The sequence below is a fragment of the Armigeres subalbatus genome, chromosome 2, assembly GCF_024139115.2.
Source record: "Armigeres subalbatus isolate Guangzhou_Male chromosome 2, GZ_Asu_2, whole genome shotgun sequence".
NCBI lineage: Eukaryota > Metazoa > Arthropoda > Insecta > Diptera > Culicidae > Armigeres > Armigeres subalbatus.
The window spans coordinates 174,952,349-174,976,772 of NC_085140.1; the positions used below are offsets into that span (position 1 = coordinate 174,952,349).

A 24,424-nucleotide genomic window follows, 5' to 3' on the forward strand; every position below is an offset into this window, starting at 1 on the left:
GTCAGTTGGGGTACGGTTGATCGACCGCGTCAGAAACCAAACCACCAAACTGTTCCTCGAGAAAGATGTTAAGATTTTCGGTAGACTCAAGTAACCGGTGATGAATAGCTTTTTCGAATAGCTTGGATAACCCTGAGAGAAGGCTGATGGGATGATAAATTTTGTTTATGTTTTGGAAATAAAATTCTTCGAGAATATCGGGCTGCAAGAGCAACACATCTGCAATGGTTTCCACTAGCAGTAAATGTTGTGGCAGCCAATCATTAACATAGGGTAAATGTACCGGTTTTGGTCACCTTAGCTGGGGGACATAATGGGTCAACATTTTGTCCATTTATCTCGAGACTTTCGCTTGTTTTTTTTTTCAGATACTGAATTGATCAATACACTTGCATTATCTCGACTTTACGTTATATAGTACCATATAGTACTGAAGATAAAGCTTATGGTCTTTCATTATATAGGGATAAATATATTCAGAAATTGATTTTGATAGCCAGAACTTGTTTAACTAAATGAGAAGTCAACATGATTACATAAGTTTTAATGAAAAGATCAATAAACGTTATCACTGTACTGTTCTTGGATTTGTGGGCTTAATTGGCGGCTTCCATATTTTCTGATGTAGGATATTACATATAGTAGGTATATACAATGTCCCTCACTATCTCTTGAGTCTTGTCTTGAGCCCTTTGAGAAAATACATCTCTCATTTGACAGACGCATTTGTTTGTTTTGTTTTGAACAAGATTGAAATTTGTTTGAACATTTTGGAATCAGTATTCCATTGAAGAGTATTTTTCCCGTAACGAAGTCTATAAACTCCAAAAATCGTTACAATGGACATAGGAGTAGAGTTCCTGGAAATCAACACTTGTGCTGTTTGTTTGAATGAACGCCCCGACTTACTAGCAGTACAGTTCGACGAGACGCAAGACCGTAATATAGGTCCGATTCTGGTGAAGCATTTGTGGTTTCAGGTATGTAATGTGTGCATTAATTTTAAGACTTGTGTATAAAAAGTAAATGTAATAAATATATGAATCACACTTTGATTGTGTGCTGTCCAATAGATGGTCTTCCTCCCTTTCACACTTTATCGTTTCATACTTGTTCGCGCCCTAGTGAACGGCTTTCAATCTGTTGATCTTCAATTATCTTTCGATTATCTACTCCCTCATACTTTGAATAGAACTGACCGATAAAGCCGATAAACAAATCATTCATTACAATCACGGTTGTAAAATCAATGTTTCAATTTTGATTTTTTAATAACATTTATATAGGTAGATGTTTTTAACTTATGTCTATTATTTTTGAGGTCGTGCGGTGAAAATTCAGAAAAAGTCACAATCCGTACGTTAAACCTAACTTAGGAAGTGGTGCGCTGAATAGCGCTTCGTGATATGAAAACAGCGCACCACTTCTGAAGTTAGGTTTAACTTACGGATAGTGAGAAAAATTCAATTTTGCTGTCCCCCAATTCCGGTTTTCAACTGGATTGAGAATATTTTTTTCTGATTATGCCGATTGAACTTTATGCCAAATAACCTACCATATATAAAATACCTCATATAGCGATACTACAACCCAAATAAGCTTTAATTGCATTGTTTTCTAGCCCGAACAACTTTACTACAAAAATGTCTGTGGACAATGTTGGGATCATGTGAATATTTTCAACATTTTCTACAACAGTGTGGAGAAAGCACACATTAATCTGGAACTATCTGCGGAGGCAGCGGGTCTGGTTGGATCCTGCAAGACAGGTATGTAAAACTAATCCCACAGATAACAGATATTTAGGCTAGAGCAAATTTTATTGAAAATCCTGTGTAAATTTTTTAATTGATGTGCGTTTGCCCACTACTGCCATCTATTCAACTGATTGCGGCAGTACAAAGGATATTTTAGTTACAAGATAAAGATTGTCGCTTCGGTTCCCTTTGTTCTGCTGTCCGAAACATGTGTGGTACCGAACTGTCAACTGACATTTAGCACCCTATCCTCGCCAGCAAAAGATGTTCCGGACAGCGACAATCTTTATCTTGTAACTAAAATATCTTTTGGCAGTACATACGGACGTAGCTGATTGACAACCGTCGAACGTAGCCAATGCATTTGATAGCCGAATGATCCTTGCGCCATCTCCAATCGATTGCCAAACGCGGTCTCAATTTAAAATACATTTGAATCAACGGTTGCGGATGTTTACACACGTATCGGATGCCAGCCTCAATATCTGTTATCTGTGCTAATCCATTGAATCGGATACCTACAAGCAAAAATTTAGTAAAAACAAAGCAAAGAATTAGTTAATATGTTTGTAAGCTCAATGAATTAATAAGTTCAGCTGTTCATAGTAGATTGATTATCTATTTTATTATTAAAGCCAGCACGTGTACAGATGTGCGGAAGTTTGCGGCTAGAGTGAATACTTTTAGTTTTTTTTCCTTATTGGGTATTTTAATCACTGCGACCATTTGTTAGATCTATTGTGATATATGCCCCATTTGATATAGCTTTGTCAAGTTGACGCATCATTGCTATGTAGAGCAATTGCATCACCTTGACTGCCAGCGTCTTCCCAATGCGGTATTATGGTTCTGATGAATCGTACTACCATATTGGGATTTGTTCTCCAAACTTCAAAGGGTTCTATCAGCCCCTTGTTGAAGAACTGTATTATTTTCCTAAAAATTGCCGGACAACGGCACAACAGATGTTCCGAGTCCTCTACATGTATGCCGCAGAAACGACATATATCATCTTGAAGTTTTCCTAGCAGCTTCAAGTGATATCGGCTCGGGCAATGGCCTGTTATAAGACCTGTATATGTGCTAAGATCTTTTTTCGAAAGATCTAAAATTTTGCGAGTGATAACTACGTTTGGTGTGATGAAACGTTTAGACTGCCTCGCAATTAAGGTGTTTTTCCAGATGTTTTCTATTTTTGAATGTTCCCAAGATTTGAGTTCCATTCTAAGAGAACACGCAGATTCACCACAAAATGGTTCGGGACCTATCAATTGTCGAGATGATCCAAGTCTTGCCAGCATATCAGCTCGTTCATTGCCTTCAATGCCACAATGACCAGGAACCTAATACAACTGTGCAGAATTTGGGACCGATTGGTTGCTTCCTCGCTTTCCGCATCGCGTTTGAAGTTTGTATGGAAATTAGTATAAGAAAACGTATATATTTGCATTTCTACTACTAGATGTTTCAGTTCATCGTAAACCAAGTAGGACATTGCGTTAAAGTATAACCCAAAGGATGCCGAAAAACTTTACTGAAGAAGGCACGTTGCTGGAACGTCCACGAAAAAAGTTATAACGCTTCGAACATTGAGTGTTCAAACCATATGCAAAAAATCGTTTATTCTGCCAGCACTGCCGAGCTACGTAGACCAATAATTTAACTGAGTGTTATTTCAAAAAAATGATCTTATAGGGCTTTTGAGATAATGGGAGCTATCCAGAATTATTTCACAAAGAAAAAAAATCCGGCAAGAAGGAAGATGGGTTTTGCCCTTCGACTGTCCGGTAGTGCTGGCAGAAACATTGATTTAAACAATCAATTTTCGAAACGTAATAACATTTTTTGTAGACCTTCCAGCTACGTTCCTTTTTCGGCAAAGTCTGTCGGAATCTGCCAGACTATATGCTAACGTATTGAGTCACGTGATTGATAATAAATTGAAGCCGCCAAGAGCAAAAATGTAAAAAAGTACGTTTTCCCATACTAATCTCCATGTAAACTTGAAACGCGAAGCGGTATGCGAGGTTGCAACCAATCGAGCCCATATTTTGCACAGTTGATTGGGATCTCAAAACGATTCAGAAAAACCTTGATCTCACTTGATCGGACGAAGTTTGCGTTTTTCTATACAACTGCGCCCCACTCTACCCAATACAGGTTCACTTTGTTACGACTACTCAGGGTTTGGAGTGACTGAACACATTCCCAAACGAGTTTAGATGTGCATCTTGCTGATTTCAGAGCATTCAATGCCGCTTGACTATCAGACATTATGCAAATATTTGAATGCCTATAATTTCGGCGTAAGCATAAATTAGAGCATTCAAGGATAGCCTGAACTTCAGCTTGGAAAATAGTTGGCCACTTTCCCATGGGAATCGAAATATTCGTCCCTGGGCCAGTCACGCCTGCTCCAATTTGATTGTTCAGCTTTGAACCATCGGTGTTAAACACAATAGATCCTGAACGAATATTTGGTCCACCATTTGTCCATATGCTTCGCTCAAGATTAATTACATCAAAATATCGATAAAAGTTGTATCCTCTCCTCATACAATCATCGTTGTTTGTGATCAGTGAGTTGATACTTATTTTGCTTAGAATACTAAGATGCTCTATTAAGTCACCTTCGAATAGGTTTGAATCTCTTTTGATCTTCAAAGCACTCTTCTCTGCTTTTAATTGAATAAATTGATCCAATGGTAGCACGTGGAGCAAAGCGTCTAGCGCTTTGTTCGGCGTGCTTCTCATTGCACCAGTTATTGAAAGAGTAGCTAATCTTTGAAGTTTTTCCAACTTCTTCTGTACCACACTTTCTTTTGTTTTTGGTCACCATTTTAATGCGGCGTATGATATTCTGCTATTCTGGGTATCAAAATCGCCGTATAAATCTCGCTTAACTTTTCAAAAGGTCCTAAGTAACATTTTTTTCATGAATTAATTTGAATACTGCAATCAATAGCTTTCATGTTGTTCTGTTGATTGCGCTATTCAAATTAATTCATGAAAAAAATGTTACTTAGGACCTTTTGAAAAGTTAAGCGAGAAATCCATTGAATCATTTTTGGCTTTAGTCCCCACTTTTTACCGAACGTCGCCTTACTTATCCATAAAGCATTTATAGCTTTGCTTAATGCTTCTTCAAGATGTAAGTTCCAATTCAGCTTACTGTCAAGTCGAACGCCAAGATGCTTGACTGAGTTTGAAAGTTTCAAATCTGCTCCTTTCAATTTCAAAGTAGGAAAAGAATTAATTCCTCTCCTTGTAAACACCACTAATGTGGCCTTTGAAGGATTTATGTTTAATCCTTCTTTTTCACATTATGTTTAATCCTTGTTTTACACATCCAGTGAATACTTATAAAATACAATGAATCGCCTGCTTTGAGCGTACTTACAGCGGTACACTAAGAGTTAACTTTCTGAAATCAGTATGGCGAAAGGCATCTTCTCAAAATTAAGCACCTTCATTTAAAAAATATTTGGTAGGCGTAGTAGTGGACATAACCAGTACCAAATAGTTTTTCATGAAAAGACCCTAATTTTGAGAAAATCCGCGTTAGATGCTTTTCGCCATACAAATTTTCGGCGATTAACTCATGCTGGCTATTTGCGCATATACGGTAGTGCCTGGATTCTGGCAACTGCGGGTTGAAAACCAGCCACTGCCAATAATTCATTGAAAATTATTTATTTTCTTAAGTTACAATTTTTTTCTATCAAAACTACAATTATAGTTATTTTCAAATCAGAATAGGACACCAAGCAATATCAGTTGTGACTGTTGTGAGAATTCGTCGGATTGTAAAACTGTTCGTACGAAAGGACCTAATAGAAAAAAAACCCAGATTAATCCACCTAGCGTTGGTGGTGCCTTTCTCGCATTTAGTTAAGACACCAACCTTATATGGGGTTTATATGGTCCGATGTACCATTTTCTCCATAACTTTGAAACGCAATGACCGATCGTTATAAAATTCAATAGTGATCAACAAGGCTTTGTCCCCTGTCGAATGAAACTTGTTGCGAGGAAATCGGTTAAGGATTACTATACGAAAAGTTGTCTAATGTTTTTCATAGCTTTTGTGCACACACATACACACATACATACACACGGACAGACAGACATGTGCTCAGCTCGTCGAGCTGAGTCGATTGGTATATAATACTATGGGCCTCAGAGGCTTCTATAAAAAGTTCGTTTTCGGAGTGAAATGATAGCCTTTCGGTACAACTTAGTTGTACGAGAAAGGCAAAAATGAATATATGAATTAACATTAGAGGAGACTTCTCGCTTAACTTTTCAAAAGGACCTAAGTAACATTTTTTTCATGAATTAATTTAAGTACTGCAATAAAAAACTTTCATGTTGTTCTGTTGATTGCGCTATTCAAATTAATTCATGAAAAAAATGTTACTTAGGTCCTTTTGAAAAGTTAAGCGAGACTTAATCCCCTTTTCTCATTTCCGGTGTATCACGCGGTTTTCGCATAGACTCTCTAAGAAATATATAATTTGACTTCACTGATGTGTGACAGTCTATAAATTTTTATTGTTAGTATATATGCTCTTTTTATGATATCTATGCAATAAATATGTTTTCGAAGAGATCCAAGAAACATGCCTCAAACTCAAGTGAAATGTTGTCAACAGTCTATACCATGGACACTTAATGTAGGATACCTCGTTGTAACATCAGACAAGAACCTAAAGGGGAATACTGAGGGGAAACTGGGATAATATGCTTCACCGGGGCAAAACGACCCTTTGACATTTCTGGGTACATTTTCGGTTTTCCAGAGTATGTAGCTCGGATCTCGAACCACCAATCCAGTAGTTAACATTCTTGAAAATATTCCTGGAACGTCGCAAAAAATGCCAAAAGGTAGTTTTGCCCCGGGGCTGAATATTACCCCAGTTACCACTAGATGACTGGTTTCGAAGACTGATTCCAAAGTTCCGCACAAGCTGCTTTTTGTCATCGAACCCCTTACTACAAGAATTGGCCACCATATAAATCTGTGATACATATTATTAAGCTGTGATACTTCGAAAGTTTTTCAAGTATTTTTTTCCTTCTCCCGATTTTTCTAAATAGGTTTTGCTATAAATAATGTTACCAGCAAGCGTCCTGCGAAACGCGGGACGCCTATCTGGATTGTATCACTTGCTTGAAAATGGATCCTTTAAAAGTGCATTTAGCATAGATTTTAGCCCAAAAAAATCAGAAAGATATTTTTAAGGCTGTATTAATTGTAATAAATTTGTAAAACGTACTTGAAAAATGCAGCGTTCCGCGAAATGCAGGACGTCTGTTCACATTTGCTATAAATGTACCAAGTACGACTTGAGTAATGCTACTGTTGTAAGGTCATCCGTGTCTCAGTTCAAATAAATAAGTAAGAAAAACATGTAATAGTAATAAGTGACAACGAATAAATAAATAAATAAATAAATAAAATGATACACATACGATTTTATAAAGTGCTGTCAAAAATCGAATTTGAATATATTCGAGGGGAATTGATCCCTCTGTTCTCTGATCTTTTAAAAAAAATCTTCCAAAATACGCAGATTTTCCGACTTGCAGTATATATTTATTAACGATTTTTGTTATGGACTTGATCTACTCTTTCTTTATATCTTTGCTTTGCAATAAATTGATCTCGAGCGAACCTTTCATCAAATCGATCAAATCTACAAAAAATAGAGGCTTGAGAACCAAATATTTTTTTAAAATTTTTATGTAGTGACTTAAACGAGGGACCATTTGTCCCATATTGAGGCAACAGCGCAAAATCCAAATATTCTAAAATTAGGATGGACTGTTGAAATTTTTATAAGTACAGATCTTTTAGCATATTATGAGATTGCGCTGTGAAAAAATGAAAGCATTTGGTCATAGGAGAAGTTGTTCTAATTATGGGTGGCCACACGCAAAAAAAAAAGCGTTCTTGAATTCGTGAACTAACGAGTTCACGGTGTATTTTTTCGTGAACACCAATCACGGATTCGGGAACACCAGTCACGTTTTCCAGAACGTTCCTGAAAACGCTTTTTTTTGCGTGCAATAAAAAATCCTCAGGAGGGTCAAAACACACAGGCCTGCGGAATAAATCTTTTCTAAAAATACGCTAGAATAAAACTACTTGAGTTGTTGGTAAAACAGGGGGATAAAATCTCCCCACCTTCCCCTATGTTTATGCAGAATAGTGTAACAAATTTAGAATTGACTATGAAGATTTTTAAATAAAAAAAATCTTTGTATTTTCCATTACATATACATTGCAGAGCCATTAACGTTGGATTCGGAATCACTGGAGACCTATGAACTAGAAGTTGAAGATTCTGTCAATTTTAAGAAAGAAAAAAATGAGAACCTTCTCAAGGAAGCAGATACAAAGCAAAAGCAAGAGAATAATGATAAACAAAAGCATAATACACCACATAAAGAACCTGAAGCTGAGTTGGACGATGCATGTGAAGATTTTGAACATTCAGATTATGAACCAAATGATTCAAAGTCCGAATCGGAAAGTTCTGAAGAAAATGATAACCTTTCAGAGCAGATTAAAAAACCACTCCGTAAAGTTCGTAAAAAACAGTCATTTCAAAAATCGCCTAAAACATCAATTCGAAGTTATAATAAACCCACTGAACAAATCGAAGAAGAGGACAGGAAGATAATCACGCACTGTAAGTTACAGTGTACGGAATGTGAAGAATCGTCTCCTCGGTTTTCTGATTTCAAGCAGCATGCACGAAAAGTACATCATATCGCCCACCCGGTGGTGATTTGCTGCGGTCGTAGGTTCAACAAACGCATAAAGCTGCTCGAACACGTCACGAAACATATGAATCCGGATGCGTTCCAGTGCACACTGTGTGAAAAATCCTATTGCAATAGTCTGAATTTGCGGATTCACATGATGAGGCATAACCCGCCGGATAAATTGGACCACAAGTGTGATAAATGCGAACGATCCTTTGCGAAGAAGTACCAACTGAATGCACATCAGCTGAGGCATGTGCCAGAGGAGGAACGGACGTTCATCTGTACATCTTGCAAGAAAAGGTAAGTGGAATATGCTTATTCGTCATAACAGAATACACACTTATGGGGGAGAGATTGTTTTGATAAGCTGAGAGTACAATTTCGATGTTGGCTTTAAGAGAAATCTGTACCTAAGTACCGTGGGCTCTCAATCCACATCATCTGATTGATTGATAAGGTCTTTCAAGTTAACTACGCTTGATACATAGCAGAGAGCAATCCGTTATGTTCATAAAGATCCATAGAGTATATGAGTCTTGGTTTACGATACGAATATGTCGAAATAGTGGTTTGTGCAACTAGTTGCAAACGATGATTTTTTCAGCACGAGTTGTCTTCAACTGTAACGAGCTTGGTAGTCATATGGCTACTGCTTCTGTCTCATCGCAGGAGGTCGTGGGTTCAATCCCAGGCCCGTTCCATTCTTTGTATCTTTCTCTATATTTCTCATGTTCTAGCAATCGCTAGAACTGGAAATGGACTTCCATACCGTTTCCATTTCTATCCAATACCTCAACTTTTGACTATTCTAGCAGTAGCTGCTAGAATTGTAAATTAACTAAAAAGCTAGTTTCCTACATCTAATTAGAAATTCCATCAGTTGCTTTCTCCTATCTATCACATTGGCAGCTCGTTATCCACGACGAACCTCTGCCTATCCGAACATAACCAAAAAAAATCCAATAAATTCCGTATGAACTCGTGGCAAGTGCAGAGGTATATTCGGCTTGGAGTGGGCGAGTGATTACATCATCATTTCCTCCCCTTCCCTACATTGACGTGGCAGGCGCCTGTATTACCTAACAAATGAGATATCTAGTACTTGTACATTGAAGATGAGTGCTAGTCCCTAGCAAACATCTGTTGATTCTCTGTGCAAGAACAGCTTATCTGGTCATAATAAACCTGTCTATATAATAAAAATAAAATGTTATCCGACAGTGTAGAGGTCGGATAACAAAATCGTTCAAAAAGGTCTCTTATAATTAAGTTTTCCTCACCTCAGATCCATTGAATCCAATATTCTACAAGAATTCCCCCATATTAACCCCCATTGTTAAAACCCCCATATGACCCATTGTCACCCCCGACGACATAATTCATTATATTTTGAAAAACCCACGAAGATCGTTTACAATGTGCGATAAAATCTCATCTTTTTTAACCTGTAACCTACTAAAAAGGTTTCATTTCGTTGTAAATAGTTTGTACATATTTGATTAAATATTTTTTCTATTTTTTAAGGATAGTTTAATGAAATTGAATTTAGAACACTAATGAATTTAATAAAACAGAAAATAACTGATAAAAAAACTGTATCGTAAACTTATCCTGTCCAAATAATGGACAACCCTAGTCCCATTTTACCTAGAGTCCTATAAGAAGAGTAACGTCATATTCCACTTTTGACAGGTCTCCTGCTCGTTTGGAACGCGCATGTGTATGGAACTGACAGCTGATTCTGTTCCAATTTTGACACTTGACGACACTGTTATTATAGTCACTGTAATTTTACCCGCTCCTTTCGTAACTACCATCTCTCAAGAATTCCAGAAGTAATTGTCCAAGGATTTTCGAGGGAACGCCCCATGATTCCCGAAGGAATCGCACAAGGACTGCCGAAGGAATCCCTAATGGATTTTTTAAAGGAACCCTCCAATGATTCTCGAAAAATACATTTCAAGGAATCTCTAAAAGATACCCCAATAATTTCCGAAATATATCCCAAGGATTCCCGAATGCATATCCCAAAGTTAGATCTTCGAAGGAATTTCCTAAGGATTTCCGAAGGAATTTACATGTGTTCAAGAAGGAATCTACCAAGGATTCCTGAAGGATTGCTCCATTGATTCCCGAAGGAATCCCTCAATGTTTCCCGCAAAAACGCCTGATCCTAGAGGCTTTTCCTTCGGGAATCCATGGGGCATTTCTTCGTGAATCCTTGGTAGATTCCTTAAGAATACCTGGAAGATTTCTTTGGAAGTCCTTAGAATAATCCTTCGAAGATCTATGAAAAACTTTAGAAAGGAATTTCCCATGTTTTCCCGCAGGAATTCTCCATAGATTCCCACAGGAATCCAGGATTTTCAATAAATTTCGCGACGGAATCTCTCAACCATTTCCGAGCGAATCCTTTAAGGATTCTCAAAGGAGTTCTTCAAGAATACCGCAGTAATTATTGCTAAGTATCCGTAGAAATCCTCTAAGGATTTTCGAAGAAGTGTTTCAAGAATTGCCGCGGGAAATCTGCAAGTGTTGCCGCAGAAACCTTTTAAGAATTGCCGCAGGAATCCTTCAACGATTACAGCAGGTATCTTCCAAGGATTTCCGAAGAAAGGGCCAAGGATTTCTGAATGAATGATCCAAGGATTCCCGAACGAATCCTACCATGGTATCCCTAAGAAGTTCCCTCAAGTATTCAAGAAGGAATCCCCTAAGTATTTCCGAGTGAATCCCCCAAGGATTCCCGAAGGAATTTCCCAAGGACTTCAGAAGGGATATCCCAGTTTCTGAGCGAATTCTCTAAGGGTTTCCGAAGGAGTCCTTCAAGGATTGTCACAGGAATTCTCCAAGTATTTCCGCAGGAATTCTCCAAATATTGCCGCTGGAATCCTCCAAGTATTCCCAAAGGAATCCTACCAGAGTATCTCGAAAATTTTTCGAAAGAATTCTTCGAGCATTTCTGAAAAAATCCCTCTAGAATTCCTCCAAAGATTATCGAAGAATTATCCAACGATTCCCGAAAGAAACCCGCAAGGATTCTTGAAGGAATCTCTTAAGGGTTCCCGAAGGAATCACTTCAGATTCTCTACGGAATTCCCCAAGGACTCGCGAAGGAATTCTCCAAGCATCATGTCTATAAAAATTCGAATGAATTCGTCGTTTTGCCCACTTTCATCACCTTTCCGGAGGATGTTCGCAAATGGTTATTAATATCCATACGAGTTTGAACTACTCCTATCGGGATCCGTCGATTCAGTGACCGGATGTCTTTTCAAAAACTCGAATCAATTAAAATCATCCGACTAACTCTTAACCAATATTGGATCATCCGAATGGCCTCCTCCAATATCAACTTTTCGACGCCTTTGTTTTCAAAACACTAGCTTCAATTCCTAGTTCACACAAACCTAAAAAGAATCCAAACAAATACATGGATTAGTCAATAAACTTACCTGCCGGCCCTGTTGACTGCCGACGCCCAATGCCCTAACCGGCATTCGCCGATGAAGGGCCCCTACGGAAGGTCGGTGCGGCAATACCCCAAGGGCACCAGCGGGATGTTGCATCGTCTGATGCCGCACCGCCGAAGGGAACTTGGGTGCCACCGACCTAATCGGTTATGGTCCAGCCTCTCCATATGGAGGAACAGGACCGGTTTTTCCATCTTGGAGCAACACAAGGGAGACTTGCCGCAACGCAACGTTAGATTGAGTAACCCAAAATCATCATTGGTGGATTCCACCATCATGCCATCATTGTCGAAACCTCGCACCGTCGGTATTCCAGACCTGAGCTCATCGCTCTGTTCTCGAGTCGATTGGACCAACACAGCAGCTCTTCATACACGGACGGTATCATGGATCGCATTGGTTCCGGACCGCACGATGTAGGAGTCGTCGAATCTCTTCCGATACCGAGGAAGCATTTTTCCAGAAACAAACAACATTGGCATCTGAATAAAAAAATAAAATAAATAAAACTAAACACGAAAACCTACCGACCGATTTCTTCCGCTGATTACAACAACCCACCTCGCAAATGAACCATGTCTCCAGGCTCCTCTGACCGACGATAATCGTTCCGATATCCTTGCCAACGATGTCACCTCGGATGTCACTATAGCAGAAAAACAAACAAAATCTTTCCATAGTAATCATATTAATCTTCAACAATGCAATGGAATGAAGTACCTGCAAACACGTAAAAAAATGTTGATTACGAATTACAATTACTAATGAGATTTCTACAACAAAGACTTTTTTAACTTTGTTTTCTTGAATTTGGATGGGAGGGGTACGGTGCGCGGGCGAAGCGAATGATAGAAGTAAAAAAAGATGGCGCGGCGCGTGGCATTTGAACCGTTTCGACAAGTGCACCGATAGATACACACACAATTGTAAATAGCCGAAAGTACTATTATACGGGCCCAAGTATAAATGAATCTTGACTAAGATGGTTTGCGTCTTTTCGAGGTAGATTCCTGTTCGCTTTTAGACATCCTTCCATGCGGGCATCATCAACCCATCTGAACACTGACAGCTGTTAGCGCTGTTATCACCCACGGTAAAAAATCAACACGCTCAATTTAACTGTTCCATCTATTGAATGGTCAACTTTAAAATCACTATTATTGAAAATGATATTCCTTTGATTTTGAAGTGGTGTCACACCTTTCACGAGTGTGTTGAATGCAGACAATTCCATAACATCAACACTGTTGATCAAAGTGCTACTCACTGGATGTTGAAATGATTAGCACTTCGATCAGCACCAATAATGTCTCCACTAGAATTGAAAGTGCTATGCTATTGAATTCACAGGTTCAAGGCTATTGATTTAAGAGTGGAGCGATATTGGTGTTGTTCTATAAATAGATGACAGTTCTTTCATCTGTTCTGCTTATTTCAAGAGGTATTTCGAAGTGTGAGATGGAGTCATGGTAAGACGGAGGACTTTCAAGCAAAGGTATGTTATTCAAATCTGAGCTGAGGTAATTCTATTTTTTTATTTTGTTGTTTTAAATTCAAAACATTGTGCACGTCAAATGGAAGTGGTGGTCTTTGAATGCGACAAGCTCAGCTATTGATATTGATTTGATTCCAAAGTAGTGCATATTCAAATGCAGAACAGTTCGCATGGACGTGTATATTTTTTACCGTGCCGTGATCTGCAGCTACACGGAAGAAATAAACTACCCAATAGTGGGTGAATTGAGTGAATCCCGAACATCCGTACGGGAAGCCAAAATTGAGTAAGTAGGGTCGAAGTAGTTTGCCTTTACTCCCATGTTAAAAAAGTTCCCATCGGAAAAATTATTTACCCAAATGTAAGTTTAATTCACTCAATTTCGACCTCAGGTAATAAAACTCAAAATTGGCTTCCCGTATTCAACTGGCGTCGATGGATTGTTTGGCTCTTTTGTTTTTGACAACAAAAGAAAGAGTGGATGAAAGAGAAGAGAAAAAACAACTCAAAAGTAAGTTTAAAAATACTCAATTTTGGGTACTTTTTTTCTTCCGTGTAAACCTCACCGCATTGTAATTAGTGCGCCGTTTTCCCCATCGCCAAGTCGGGCGTGGTGTCCTTGTATGGGCCGTTGTGCCTGAAGTGCTGTGAGAATTAGAGATCTTCTGGAAGTGCATCTCCCGGTACCGTCGATATTCGGCGTGAATTGCTACAAGGCATCGGAAAAGTCGAACCACCAGTTTTCTCGAGTGTGTGAGCCAGAGTCAGCTACCTCCCGGCACCAGAGGAGTGCCATTTTGTGGTATTCGACAGTGCATTTGGCGTTTGGCACACCGGCCATGCGGCTAACATTGATAGGAAATCTGGGATCTCGCTTGATTACCGGTCCGCCGGAGCAATGACGATATTAACGGGCCCGGCCACCGGCTAATCTATCTAACGAAGCTGACAACCGTTGACCTGGCCACTCCGTGGAAGATTGCTGGCTGCCACCTCGTCGAATATCGCTGGCTGCCACCTCGTCGAATATCGCTGGCTGCCACCTCATCGAAGATCACTGGCCGCCACCTCGTCGTAGCCCGGAAGACTCCACCCCGATGCAAGTATTCAACATTCAACGAAATCACGGTAAAGTGCCAAGTTACATTTTCCTATCCTATCATGCCTATTAGTGAAAAACCTATAACGGAAACGGATCCGAAAATGATTCTGTAAAGTATAACTATTTAGCATTTGAGTTTATTGGTTTTACACTATCCCATTTCACTATCTATTGTTTGGTCCACTTCGGCTTGTTTAGGGAAGTATTTCCACCTAAAAATCCCCCAATTTCTCCCAAAGAGCTACCGGCAAAACGACCCTGAGGTCGCTAAAGGGCAGACAAAAGTCCCCCAGCAAAGTTTTTCTAACAAACCTTTCGGAACTTGCATGGAACTGGATCACTTACGCATTCTCGGCCCGATTGTGGACGACAAGCGAGCTTTTCACGGAGGTATTGTACAACGATGCAACTTCCGAAAGGTCACTCTTGATCCCCAACATTGTGACCGAGAGTGTATACCATGCAATATTACCGCTCGTTTTAGTTTCGTCCAATGACGTGGCTTCTCATGGCAGTTCGATCAATTCCTATATGCATTAATTTGAAAATGTCTGCAAAATAAAAGCAAATATTTATTGATGGATATTATTTATTATGATCAAAACACAACTATTAATAATAGAACATAATTTGTCAGAGTATGTTTTGTAAAATTGTAAACGTTTATAAAAAAATATTTTTATTCAATTTAAATTTTATTTCGTTTACCGGCATAGACTATTTAGTACATCTAAAAACTTTTTTTCAAATGGACGTAATTGATTCCGACCTTGATTTTAAGAATGACGATTATGCTCCAAGTTCAAATTATTTTGGCCAACTAATGTACCCAACAGAAAGACTGCGAACGTGCGAACTATCAGGTAGTAACGTTAGTTGACCGAAATATGCTCAATAGAGAGATTTAAGTCGTTTCGAATTTTAATGTCAAATATCTAGACCAAAATGTGAAAAGGGCGTAATAGCCAAAATTGATTCCTTCTGATTCCTCGTCTATATATAGCTATAATATATGTAGAAGAAAAATCAGAAGGAATAAATTTTGGCTGACACGTTTTTTTTTTCAAATGTTGGTCTAGATATAGTTATAATAACTATTTAGGAAAAGTTTCTTGATATATAAAATATACATGTTTTTTTTTTCTCTTAATGCTATTAATATGATACTATAATATATAAAAAACAGAATGGTCAAGTAGTATATAATTCTGCAATGTAATGTATTTTTTTATGAGTGGGTTTTTGGTTTTAAGAAAAATGTTTTGTTAAGACATTGCATTGCACAATGGTCCCAGAGTCGAATTTAGCAAGACAAAAATGTTTGCGCCAAAACTATTAGTTTTAGATATATACTGTCTTTGGGTCTTTGGGTTTGCTCCATTTTGGGTTATCCGCATATAAAAAAACATGTTTTCATACAAAAATTCGAATAACTTTTTTGTTATGAGAGATAGATCCATAGTTTTTTTTTAACAATGTGCGTTTTCAAAAGTCCTAAAAGTGCTCGGCACAAAGTTTATGCGAGAAATGAATGTATGAAAAGTTATGTGAAGAAAACCGATGTTTAGGGACCGCCCTAACGTATTTATTGAAAAAGATCATAACTTGTGAACCATAAGTGATAGAAAATGGTTTCTTCGGCAAAGTTGCTTAAAATTAATTGCTCTACAACTTTGTGGAACATTGCACAAGTCTTCATAGAAAAATTAAAAAGTTGATATTATGAACTTCTGAAATATAGGTACCACCCTAATTTCACTACATGGAAAAAATCGTCAAAAATATGATTTTTTCCCAAAGACACTATATATCTAAAACTAATAGTTTTGGCGCAAACATTTTGTCTTGCTAGATTCGACTCTGGGACCATTGTGCAATGCAATGTCTTAACAAAACATTTTTCTTAAAACCAAAACCCACTCATAAAAAAATACATTACATTGCAGAATTATATACTACTTGACCATTCTGGGGCTAATGTGCATTGTAGCCTAATGATTCAATGCAGAATAAATAGGCGTACAGTTATTTGAATAAAATTAAAATAGCACTGGTCATATGAGTATAACAATCGAAAACCAGGGCCCAAATTGTTTTTTTTTTGCGATTTTAGTTGTGACTACGCAGGAGGTATAGCAAAAAAAAGACACAAATTGAGCACGAACACGATTTAGATATTGCCAGATTTTCTCAAAATTGCACGTGGCATACCCTTCAGGAATCATGAGCTGCCGCGCTTTCTGCACCCCGTACACTTGATTTTTATGGGTGAAGCATTGCGGTGTATCGTTTGGCGCGGCCGTACCTTTCGACAGTGATCCGCCGCGTGAAGTTTTGTGCAAGTACCCGGTTGGAAACATTGAATATAAAAGCCGCGCAGTGTATCACATCCAGAGAATATCTGAACATCTGACAATACCTCGCAGTGAATAACTGTGAATGTGCTCAATGTATGTACACTAAGCTGCAAGGTGGACATGTCTCAGTGGAGAATAAGATCTTTCTACGAGTGCACTTAAGGATATCATGTCACGGAATTAGTTATTGAAAACTGAACCTTACTTGAATTTTGGATTTTTTTAGAGCTTTATTATAGTATTTTTTTCCTAATGGGAAGTTTATCACTTAGAAGAAACTACATATTTGGATCTAATAAAATCTAATTTGTTTCTTTTCTGTTTAATTGTCAGTTTTGCTACAAAATACGCCATGCAACAGCATTATAACCGAGTACACCTCAAAGAGTTGCATTTCACATGTGATACCTGCGCGAAATCGTTCTATAGCAAGCAAGCCCTACAGGTTCATCAGACGACGCACAGTGATGATTTGCCTTCCCAGAAAGTGCAATGTGCTGATTGTGGTTCCTGGTAAGTAGACTTCCCATAACAATACACGCCAGTCTAATACTAAGTTTGATAACACATCAACTCATTTCTAGGCACAAACATATGGTGGGTTTGATGAAACACCGTAAACGGCATCACGAACAGGAACAAAAGATGTATCCATGCCCAGACTGCGGTAAAGTGACGCGAAGTATGACCGCGTTGAAAAGTCATCAGAACTATAACCACCGGATGGAATCAAGCCACGGCTGCCAAATATGTGGCAAAGCATTCAAGCGGCCCATTGATTTGAAGGAACACATGGCCAGCCACACTGGGATGCCTTTGTACAAATGTACCTACTGCGAGCGTCAGTTCAATTCGTCGTCCAACATGTTTTCGCACCGGAAACGCGAACATCGGATTCAGTGGGAGATCGATCAGAAGCTGAATATTAAAGTTGAATAAGTTGATCCCAGTATATTTATTTCAAATATAGATTTAAAAACAAGCCAGAATAACACTGAAATTAGATTCATAATATTTATAAAACATTAACTAATTTCTTATATCACTCGTCATGAATTAGTCCACAAAAGAAACATATCCATGAAATAAGGGTTTTAGAATGAATATGACACTGGGAATCGAGTTTTTATCCTCAAACATGACCATTTTGTATGAATTCCAGCGCTGGCGTTATAATTATTTCCAAGTGTGCAATAGACCGCACTTTAAAATGCGTGAACCATGCGTGAAAAACTTACCCTCACTGGAGTCGGTTTACACGGGGTATACGAGGAAATAAATTCGCATCTCAACGCTTATTTTGTTTTCAGCTTTGCCACATCATCACAGTTGAACGTGCACATGAAGTCTACACATCAACCACAGGAATCTTACATCTGCGAAGTATGTGCTAAACACTTTAAATCCCGATCACAATTCCAAAAACATCAACAGGAACATAGTGACTCATATCAGGAAGTAAGACAGCAATGTAAAATTTGTTCTAAATGGTAGGTTAACATTTTTAGTACATTATAAGCGTATCGCTTATTTCAAAGATTTTTATGCCTTATACAAAAGAGTTACGACTGGGAGATTTGATGTTAGATTTTATGGCTTTCTCAGTCTGATCTAGTCAAATTGATTAGTTTTGTTTTGACCTGTATATTTGGCCTGTTTTCAAGGGTGAAACTGTCTATCTACAGTTTCACCCTTGAAAAAGGCCAAATATACATACAGGCCGAAATGTCGGGCAAAACAAAACAAATCGTTTTGACTAAATCAGACTGAGAAAGCCATAAAATCTAGCGGTATGTTTTATTAAATGATGCTTTATAACTAATTTCAATTGTACTTTTGTCAGGATGAAAAATGCCAGTAGCCTTCGGAAACATGTGTTACGTCACGACGGCGAAGGTGAAATACATGAGTGTAAACTGTGTGGCAAACGAGCACCCAACGTATTAGCTCTGAAGAGCCATATTAGTTTCGTGCACAAAAAGAATAAGCCGTACCAGTGCACTCTTTGTCCAAAAGCCTTCAAAAGACAATTTACTCTTATAGTAAGTGAATCGAGGAGGCTTTAGCTGTACCGTCATAGTATTTCAAATATTTTTTCAATGCAGGAGCACATGACGACGCACACGGGTGATGTCCTATACCACTGCAAAATCTGTTCGAAGAAATTCAACTCGTCGGCGAACATGCATGCACATAGAAAGAAAATGCATCCTCTAGAATGGGAAGAAAGTAAACGGATGAGTGAGTTGCCATTTTCTGGTATTACTGGAGCGGAGTATTTACGTAGTGATTGTTGAAATAAATGACATGTCCATGTGTTTCAATAAAAATACTCTAGGAATACAATATCACATTCTTGAACCATTGAAGGTGACTATTCTTCACATTACCAAAATATTATTATCGAACCATTTTTACCTACCTGTGAAATAAGCATGCCAAGACCATGCTGAAGATGGCTGAGTGTATTCCCGGTTCGGTCTACGAAATTTTTTGGCCAAAAATTTTCTCAGCATTCCTATGTAGGATGGTTTTATAGAGATATTTTTGATTTTGAAATTAACGCTTCTAATCATTAATCATCTAGATTATTTCCCCTAAATAGACGAATGAAAGTGAAGCCCATATCGATCACTTCAAATTTTAAGAGTCGTAAAAATATGAGTATTTTGAAAAAATAAAATATGACCATTTGATGCATAAGGCAGAAGTATGATTTTCGTTTATTGGCTAACTATTCTAAACTGTTAAACAATTTAGTTTCCATTAGATTCATCCCTTTAGTACAATTTTCCGAACTAAAAAACCGTATTCTTTAAAAACCTTCACAAAACTATCCTGGTTTTTATTGTGGACCAAATAATTATATGTTGTTGAAAGTGATTGCCAATAGAAATAATGTGACAATGAAATGAAAAGTGGACTAACTTTTGAATTGGTAATGAATTTCTGCTGATTATAATCGTTTCTAAGTGCCCAAACACAATGTGAACGGCAATGCGGCAGAACGGTAACGGCAAATTTCCAACACATGGAACTATATGGTGCAGCCCACAATGACGGCGCTGCGGCAAAAGTGACATTGTACTAAATCTCAGAAATTTGGAACTTGGCGGAACAGCAAAGCGGTAAACGTCAAACGTCCCAATCAAGATCAACGAATGAGAATGCCTGAGGTACTTTTTAAGATGATTTGTAAACAAATATATTTTTGCCTAAAAATCTGCTCACGAATGTATATATTTTCGAAGAAACAGCAAGTCATGATGCCCTCCTTTTATTATACTAATAAAAGTGAAAATAATGACAATAATGTTACAAAAATAAACTGTTTGTGGCTATTTTGAACTGTCAGTAACGCCTTTCAACCGTTCACATTGTGGGTTGGTTAGCGGCAAAGCGGCAACAGCAGAACGGCAACGGCAGTTTTAGAACAATTCCGCTCTGCCGCAGTTCCGTTCTGCCGCATTGCCGTTCACATTGTGTTCGGGCACTAATGCGTATTTCTCCAAACTCACGCAGTGAAAAGAAAAGTGACGTGTTAGTATTTGTCATAACAAATGGGGTGAAGATTAAGCTGGTGTTTGAAAGATCCACAATAATTGTAGTAAAATAAATTTGCTTGTTTGGTTGAATCAGTAGTTCTCATTAACTACGCATCGCAGCGATATGATCTCTAGGACAAAATACAGCAAATGTTTTTTAAATATTTTATCACATGCCCGTTTTACCGTTTGAAAATTAGAAGAGATTTTCATTTTTGGCTTGATTGTGTATTTATCGTATATTAATTGCTTTCTGATTTTTATTTGACTGTGGTATTAGGGATCTCCAGAAGCCTTGCGAGAGTTAAGTTATAGGGTTTTTTTTTACAATTGAAAACCCAGATTAATCCACCTAGCGTTGGTGGTGCCTTTCTCGCATTTAGTTAAGACACCAACCTTATATATGGGGTTTATATGGTCCGATGTACCATTTTATTCATAACTTTTAAACGCAATGACCAATCGTTATAAAATATACTCGCCGATATGCTTAAGGACCGTGGAATCGGCATCGTAGCGCTGCAGGAGGTTTGTTGGAAGGGATCAATGGTGCGAACGTTTAGAGGTAATCATGCCATCTACCAGAGCTGCGGCAACACACATGAGCTGGGAACAGCTTTCATAGTGATGGGCGATATGCAAAGGTGCGTGATCGGGTGGTGGCCGATCAACGAGAGAATGTGCAGGTTGAGGATCAAAGGCCGGTTCTTCAACTTCAGCATAATCAACGTCCATAGCCCACACTCCGGAAGCACTGATGATGATAAGGACGCATTCTACGCGCAGCTGGAACATGAGTACGACAGCTGCCCAAGCCAGGACGTCAAAATCATCATAGGAGATTTGAATGCTCAGGTTGGCCAAGACGAGGAGTTTAGACCGACTATTGGAAAGTTCAGCGCTCACCGGCTGACGAACGAAAACGGCCTACGACTAATTGATTTCGCTGCATCCAATAATATGGCCATTCGCAAAACCTACTTCCAACACAGCCTTCCGCATCGGTACACCTGGAGATCACCACTGCAGACAGAATCACAAATCGACCACGTTCTGATTGATGGACGGCACTTCTCCGACATTATCGACGTCAGGACATATCGTGGCGCTAACATCGACTCTGACCACTATCTGGTGATGGTTAAACTGCGCCCAAAACTATCCATCATCAACAATGTTCGGTACCGACGACCGCCGCGGTACGACCTAGAGCGACTGAAGCAACCTGATGTCGCCACTGCATACGCGTAGCATCTCGAGGCAGCGTTGCCGGAAGAGGGAAGCTCGATGGGGCCCCTCTTGAGGACTGCTGGAATACAGTTAAAGCAGCCATTAACGACGCAGCGGAGAACAACGTCGGGTATGTGGGACGAAGTCGGCGGAACGATTGGTTCGATGAAGAGTGCAGACAGATTCTGGAGGAGAAGGACGCAGCGCGGGCGGTCGCGCTGCAGCAAGGTACCCGGCAGAACGTGGAACGTTATAGACGGAAGCAGAGACAGCAGACCCGCCTTTTTCAGGAGAAGAAACGCCGCCTGGAAGAAGCGGAGTGCGAGGAGATGGAACAGCTGTGCCGTTCTCAAGAAACACGCAAGTTCTACCAGAAGCTCAATGCATCCCGTAAAGGCTTCGTGCCGCGAGCCGAAATGTGCCGGGATAAGGATGGGAGCATCTTGACGGACGAACGTGTGGTGATCGAAAGGTGGAAGCAGCACTACGAGGAACATTTGAATGGCGCTGAGAGTAAAGGCAGTGAAAGTCAAGTCAGCGGAGGAGATGACTACGTCAGTTCAGCATACGATGGAAGCCAACCAGCTTCCGCCTTGAGGGAAGTTAAGGAGGCCATCCAACAGCTAAAGACCAATAAATCAGCTGGTAAGGATGGTATCGGACCTGAGCTCATCAAGATGGGCCCGGAAAAGCTAGCCACTTGCCTGCACAAATTAATAGTTAGAACCTGGGAAACTGAACAACTACCGGAGGAGTGGAAAGAAAGGGGGCATATGCTTTATCTACAAGAAAGGCAACAAGCTGAAAAGTGAGAACTTTCGAGCGATCACCATCCTTAATGCCGCCTACAAAGTGATATCCCAGATCATCTTACGTCGTCTATTACCAATAGTGAATGAATTCGTGGGAAGTTATCAAGCCGGTTTCGTTAATGGCCGCTCGACAACGGACCAGATCTTTACTGTACGGCAAATCCTTCAAAAATGCCGTGAATACCAGGTCCCAACGCATCATCTGTTCGTTGATTTCAAGGCGGCATACGACTGATCAAAGCAACGGTGGATGGTGTGCAAAACTGTGTGAAGATTTCGAGCGAACACTCCAGTTCGTTCGTGTGAGTTATTTGTTTCGCGGATGACATGGACATTGTCGGCCGAACATTTGCAAAGGTGGCAGAATTGTACACCCGCCTGAAACGTGAAGCAACAAAAGTTGGTGGTGATCGCGTCAAAGACAAAGTACATGCCTGTGGGCGGAACCGAGCGCGACAAGGCACAGTGGTGCGTTTGGCTAAAATCGTGAACTTTTTATTTTACCACTTCAGGGTGTTATTTTTCGACATTGGTGTCTTTGGGAATAAATTTTAGAAAAATATTGCGCATCGAATGACGAAAAGTTGTAGTTCCAATTTTTGCCACAGGTGGCGCTGCAAAATGTAACTTCTTTAATAAACGATTTTTAAATATGGTGTCTTTGGCAAAGTTGAAGTGTAATTTATTATGAATTTTATTGCTGAAGACACCGAGTGTCCATCTATCATCGTTTTTGAAATACGGGCGTTTTTTATGGACAGACCCTAAAAAAACAGTATTTAAAGATATTTTCTAAACTAACAGTTTCAGGTCAATACAATGTTCTACAAAAATGTATATATAATCAAAATAGACCTTTTTCTGAAAGAAACCAGGGATGTTTTTTGTAAACATGACTTGCTATCGGCGATTTAGGGTCGAAAATAGTGATATTTGAAGACTTCATATGCAACAGAGGGGCAAATTGGGGCAAGGAAATCCCCACAGGATTTAAAATATCTGGTCTGTAGTTTCATATGCATATAATTATGTCTGTCTCCACGTGTATCCAAACAAGTATTTCTAAATTTCATAAATCGACATTTTCAACTGATATTTATATAATAATAGGAGATCGTCAGTTGCATTCTAGCAAAAATTCCGCTTGAGGCCCTTCCTAAATATTTTAACAACAGCCACTACACCTGATGGTATAATTGCAATATTTCCATTATCAGGCGACAGGTGGTGTTGCTGTGTGTTTGTATCAATGTAATATTGCATATACACTAGTGACATCTGCTGTTCGATATCGTAAGCTTTCAATGTTCCTTCCACACACACGAGGTGGAGAACAGTCTTGAAAAAATTGAAAGTATACAGCTAGAATTTAGTATGGAGGTACAATGAAATCTCTTTTATTGTTTAGAACTGTAAAACAAGTCGTGGGAACAAAAAATCTAAAAATTATTTGTTATAATTAATTGCATATTATTCGGCAACTCGGCCGTACGAAAACCATTTTTTTGTTAAATATCTTGGCTGTGCATATGCACAGCATATGTTTCGAAATGGACAAATTGATATGAAATTTGCGAAAAAGAATCCACGTGTCTTGGAGGGACTCGAACCCTCAACCTCCTACTCTCTAGATAGGCGTGATAACCCCTACACAACAAGACCACTTAAAGGTCACGTTTGCGGAAAAGCCATCAGAATCCGAGTACCAACCTCCACCGCGGTTAGCTATCTTTTTTGCAAATTGAATATCTTTCGGATGCTTGATTTGCCCAATCTCCACATTTGCTTTACTGTTGTATATCCACAGCCAAGCGAGTGCACATTGTTTATTAAACGAGAGGATCGCACTCCATGCCCCCCAGCAACGGACTGGGCG

The 24,424-nt window shown here is 39.1% G+C and overlaps 1 protein-coding gene and 1 long non-coding RNA gene across 3 annotated transcripts; one reads left to right on the forward strand and one right to left on the reverse strand.

The window, feature by feature from the left end:
- Positions 1–710: 710 nt before the first annotated feature.
- LOC134211238 (transcription factor grauzone-like) lies at positions 711–19,302 on the forward strand. 2 transcript variants are annotated; one of them, XM_062687932.1, is made up of 6 exons: positions 711–980; positions 1,622–1,769; positions 8,051–8,834; positions 18,272–18,451; positions 18,805–19,003; positions 19,067–19,302. In XM_062687932.1, exons 1-6 carry the CDS (start codon positions 840–842, stop codon positions 19,256–19,258), a joined length of 1,644 nt encoding a protein of 547 aa, XP_062543916.1. In that variant the 5' UTR covers positions 711–839; the 3' UTR covers positions 19,259–19,302. The 2 variants fall into 2 exon arrangements, with proteins under 2 accessions (XP_062543916.1, XP_062543917.1); XM_062687933.1 differs by lacking the exons at positions 18,272–18,451; positions 18,805–19,003; positions 19,067–19,302 and adding exons at positions 17,295–17,474; positions 17,546–17,973 and having other exon boundaries at positions 713–980.
- LOC134215527 (uncharacterized) lies at positions 10,758–13,155 on the reverse strand. The gene is made up of 3 exons (XR_009980206.1): positions 12,728–13,155; positions 12,569–12,653; positions 10,758–12,489 (listed from the first exon to the last, which is right to left on the reverse strand). It is a non-coding gene; the product is annotated as an uncharacterized LOC134215527 (long non-coding RNA).
- Positions 19,303–24,424: the final 5,122 nt, after the last annotated feature.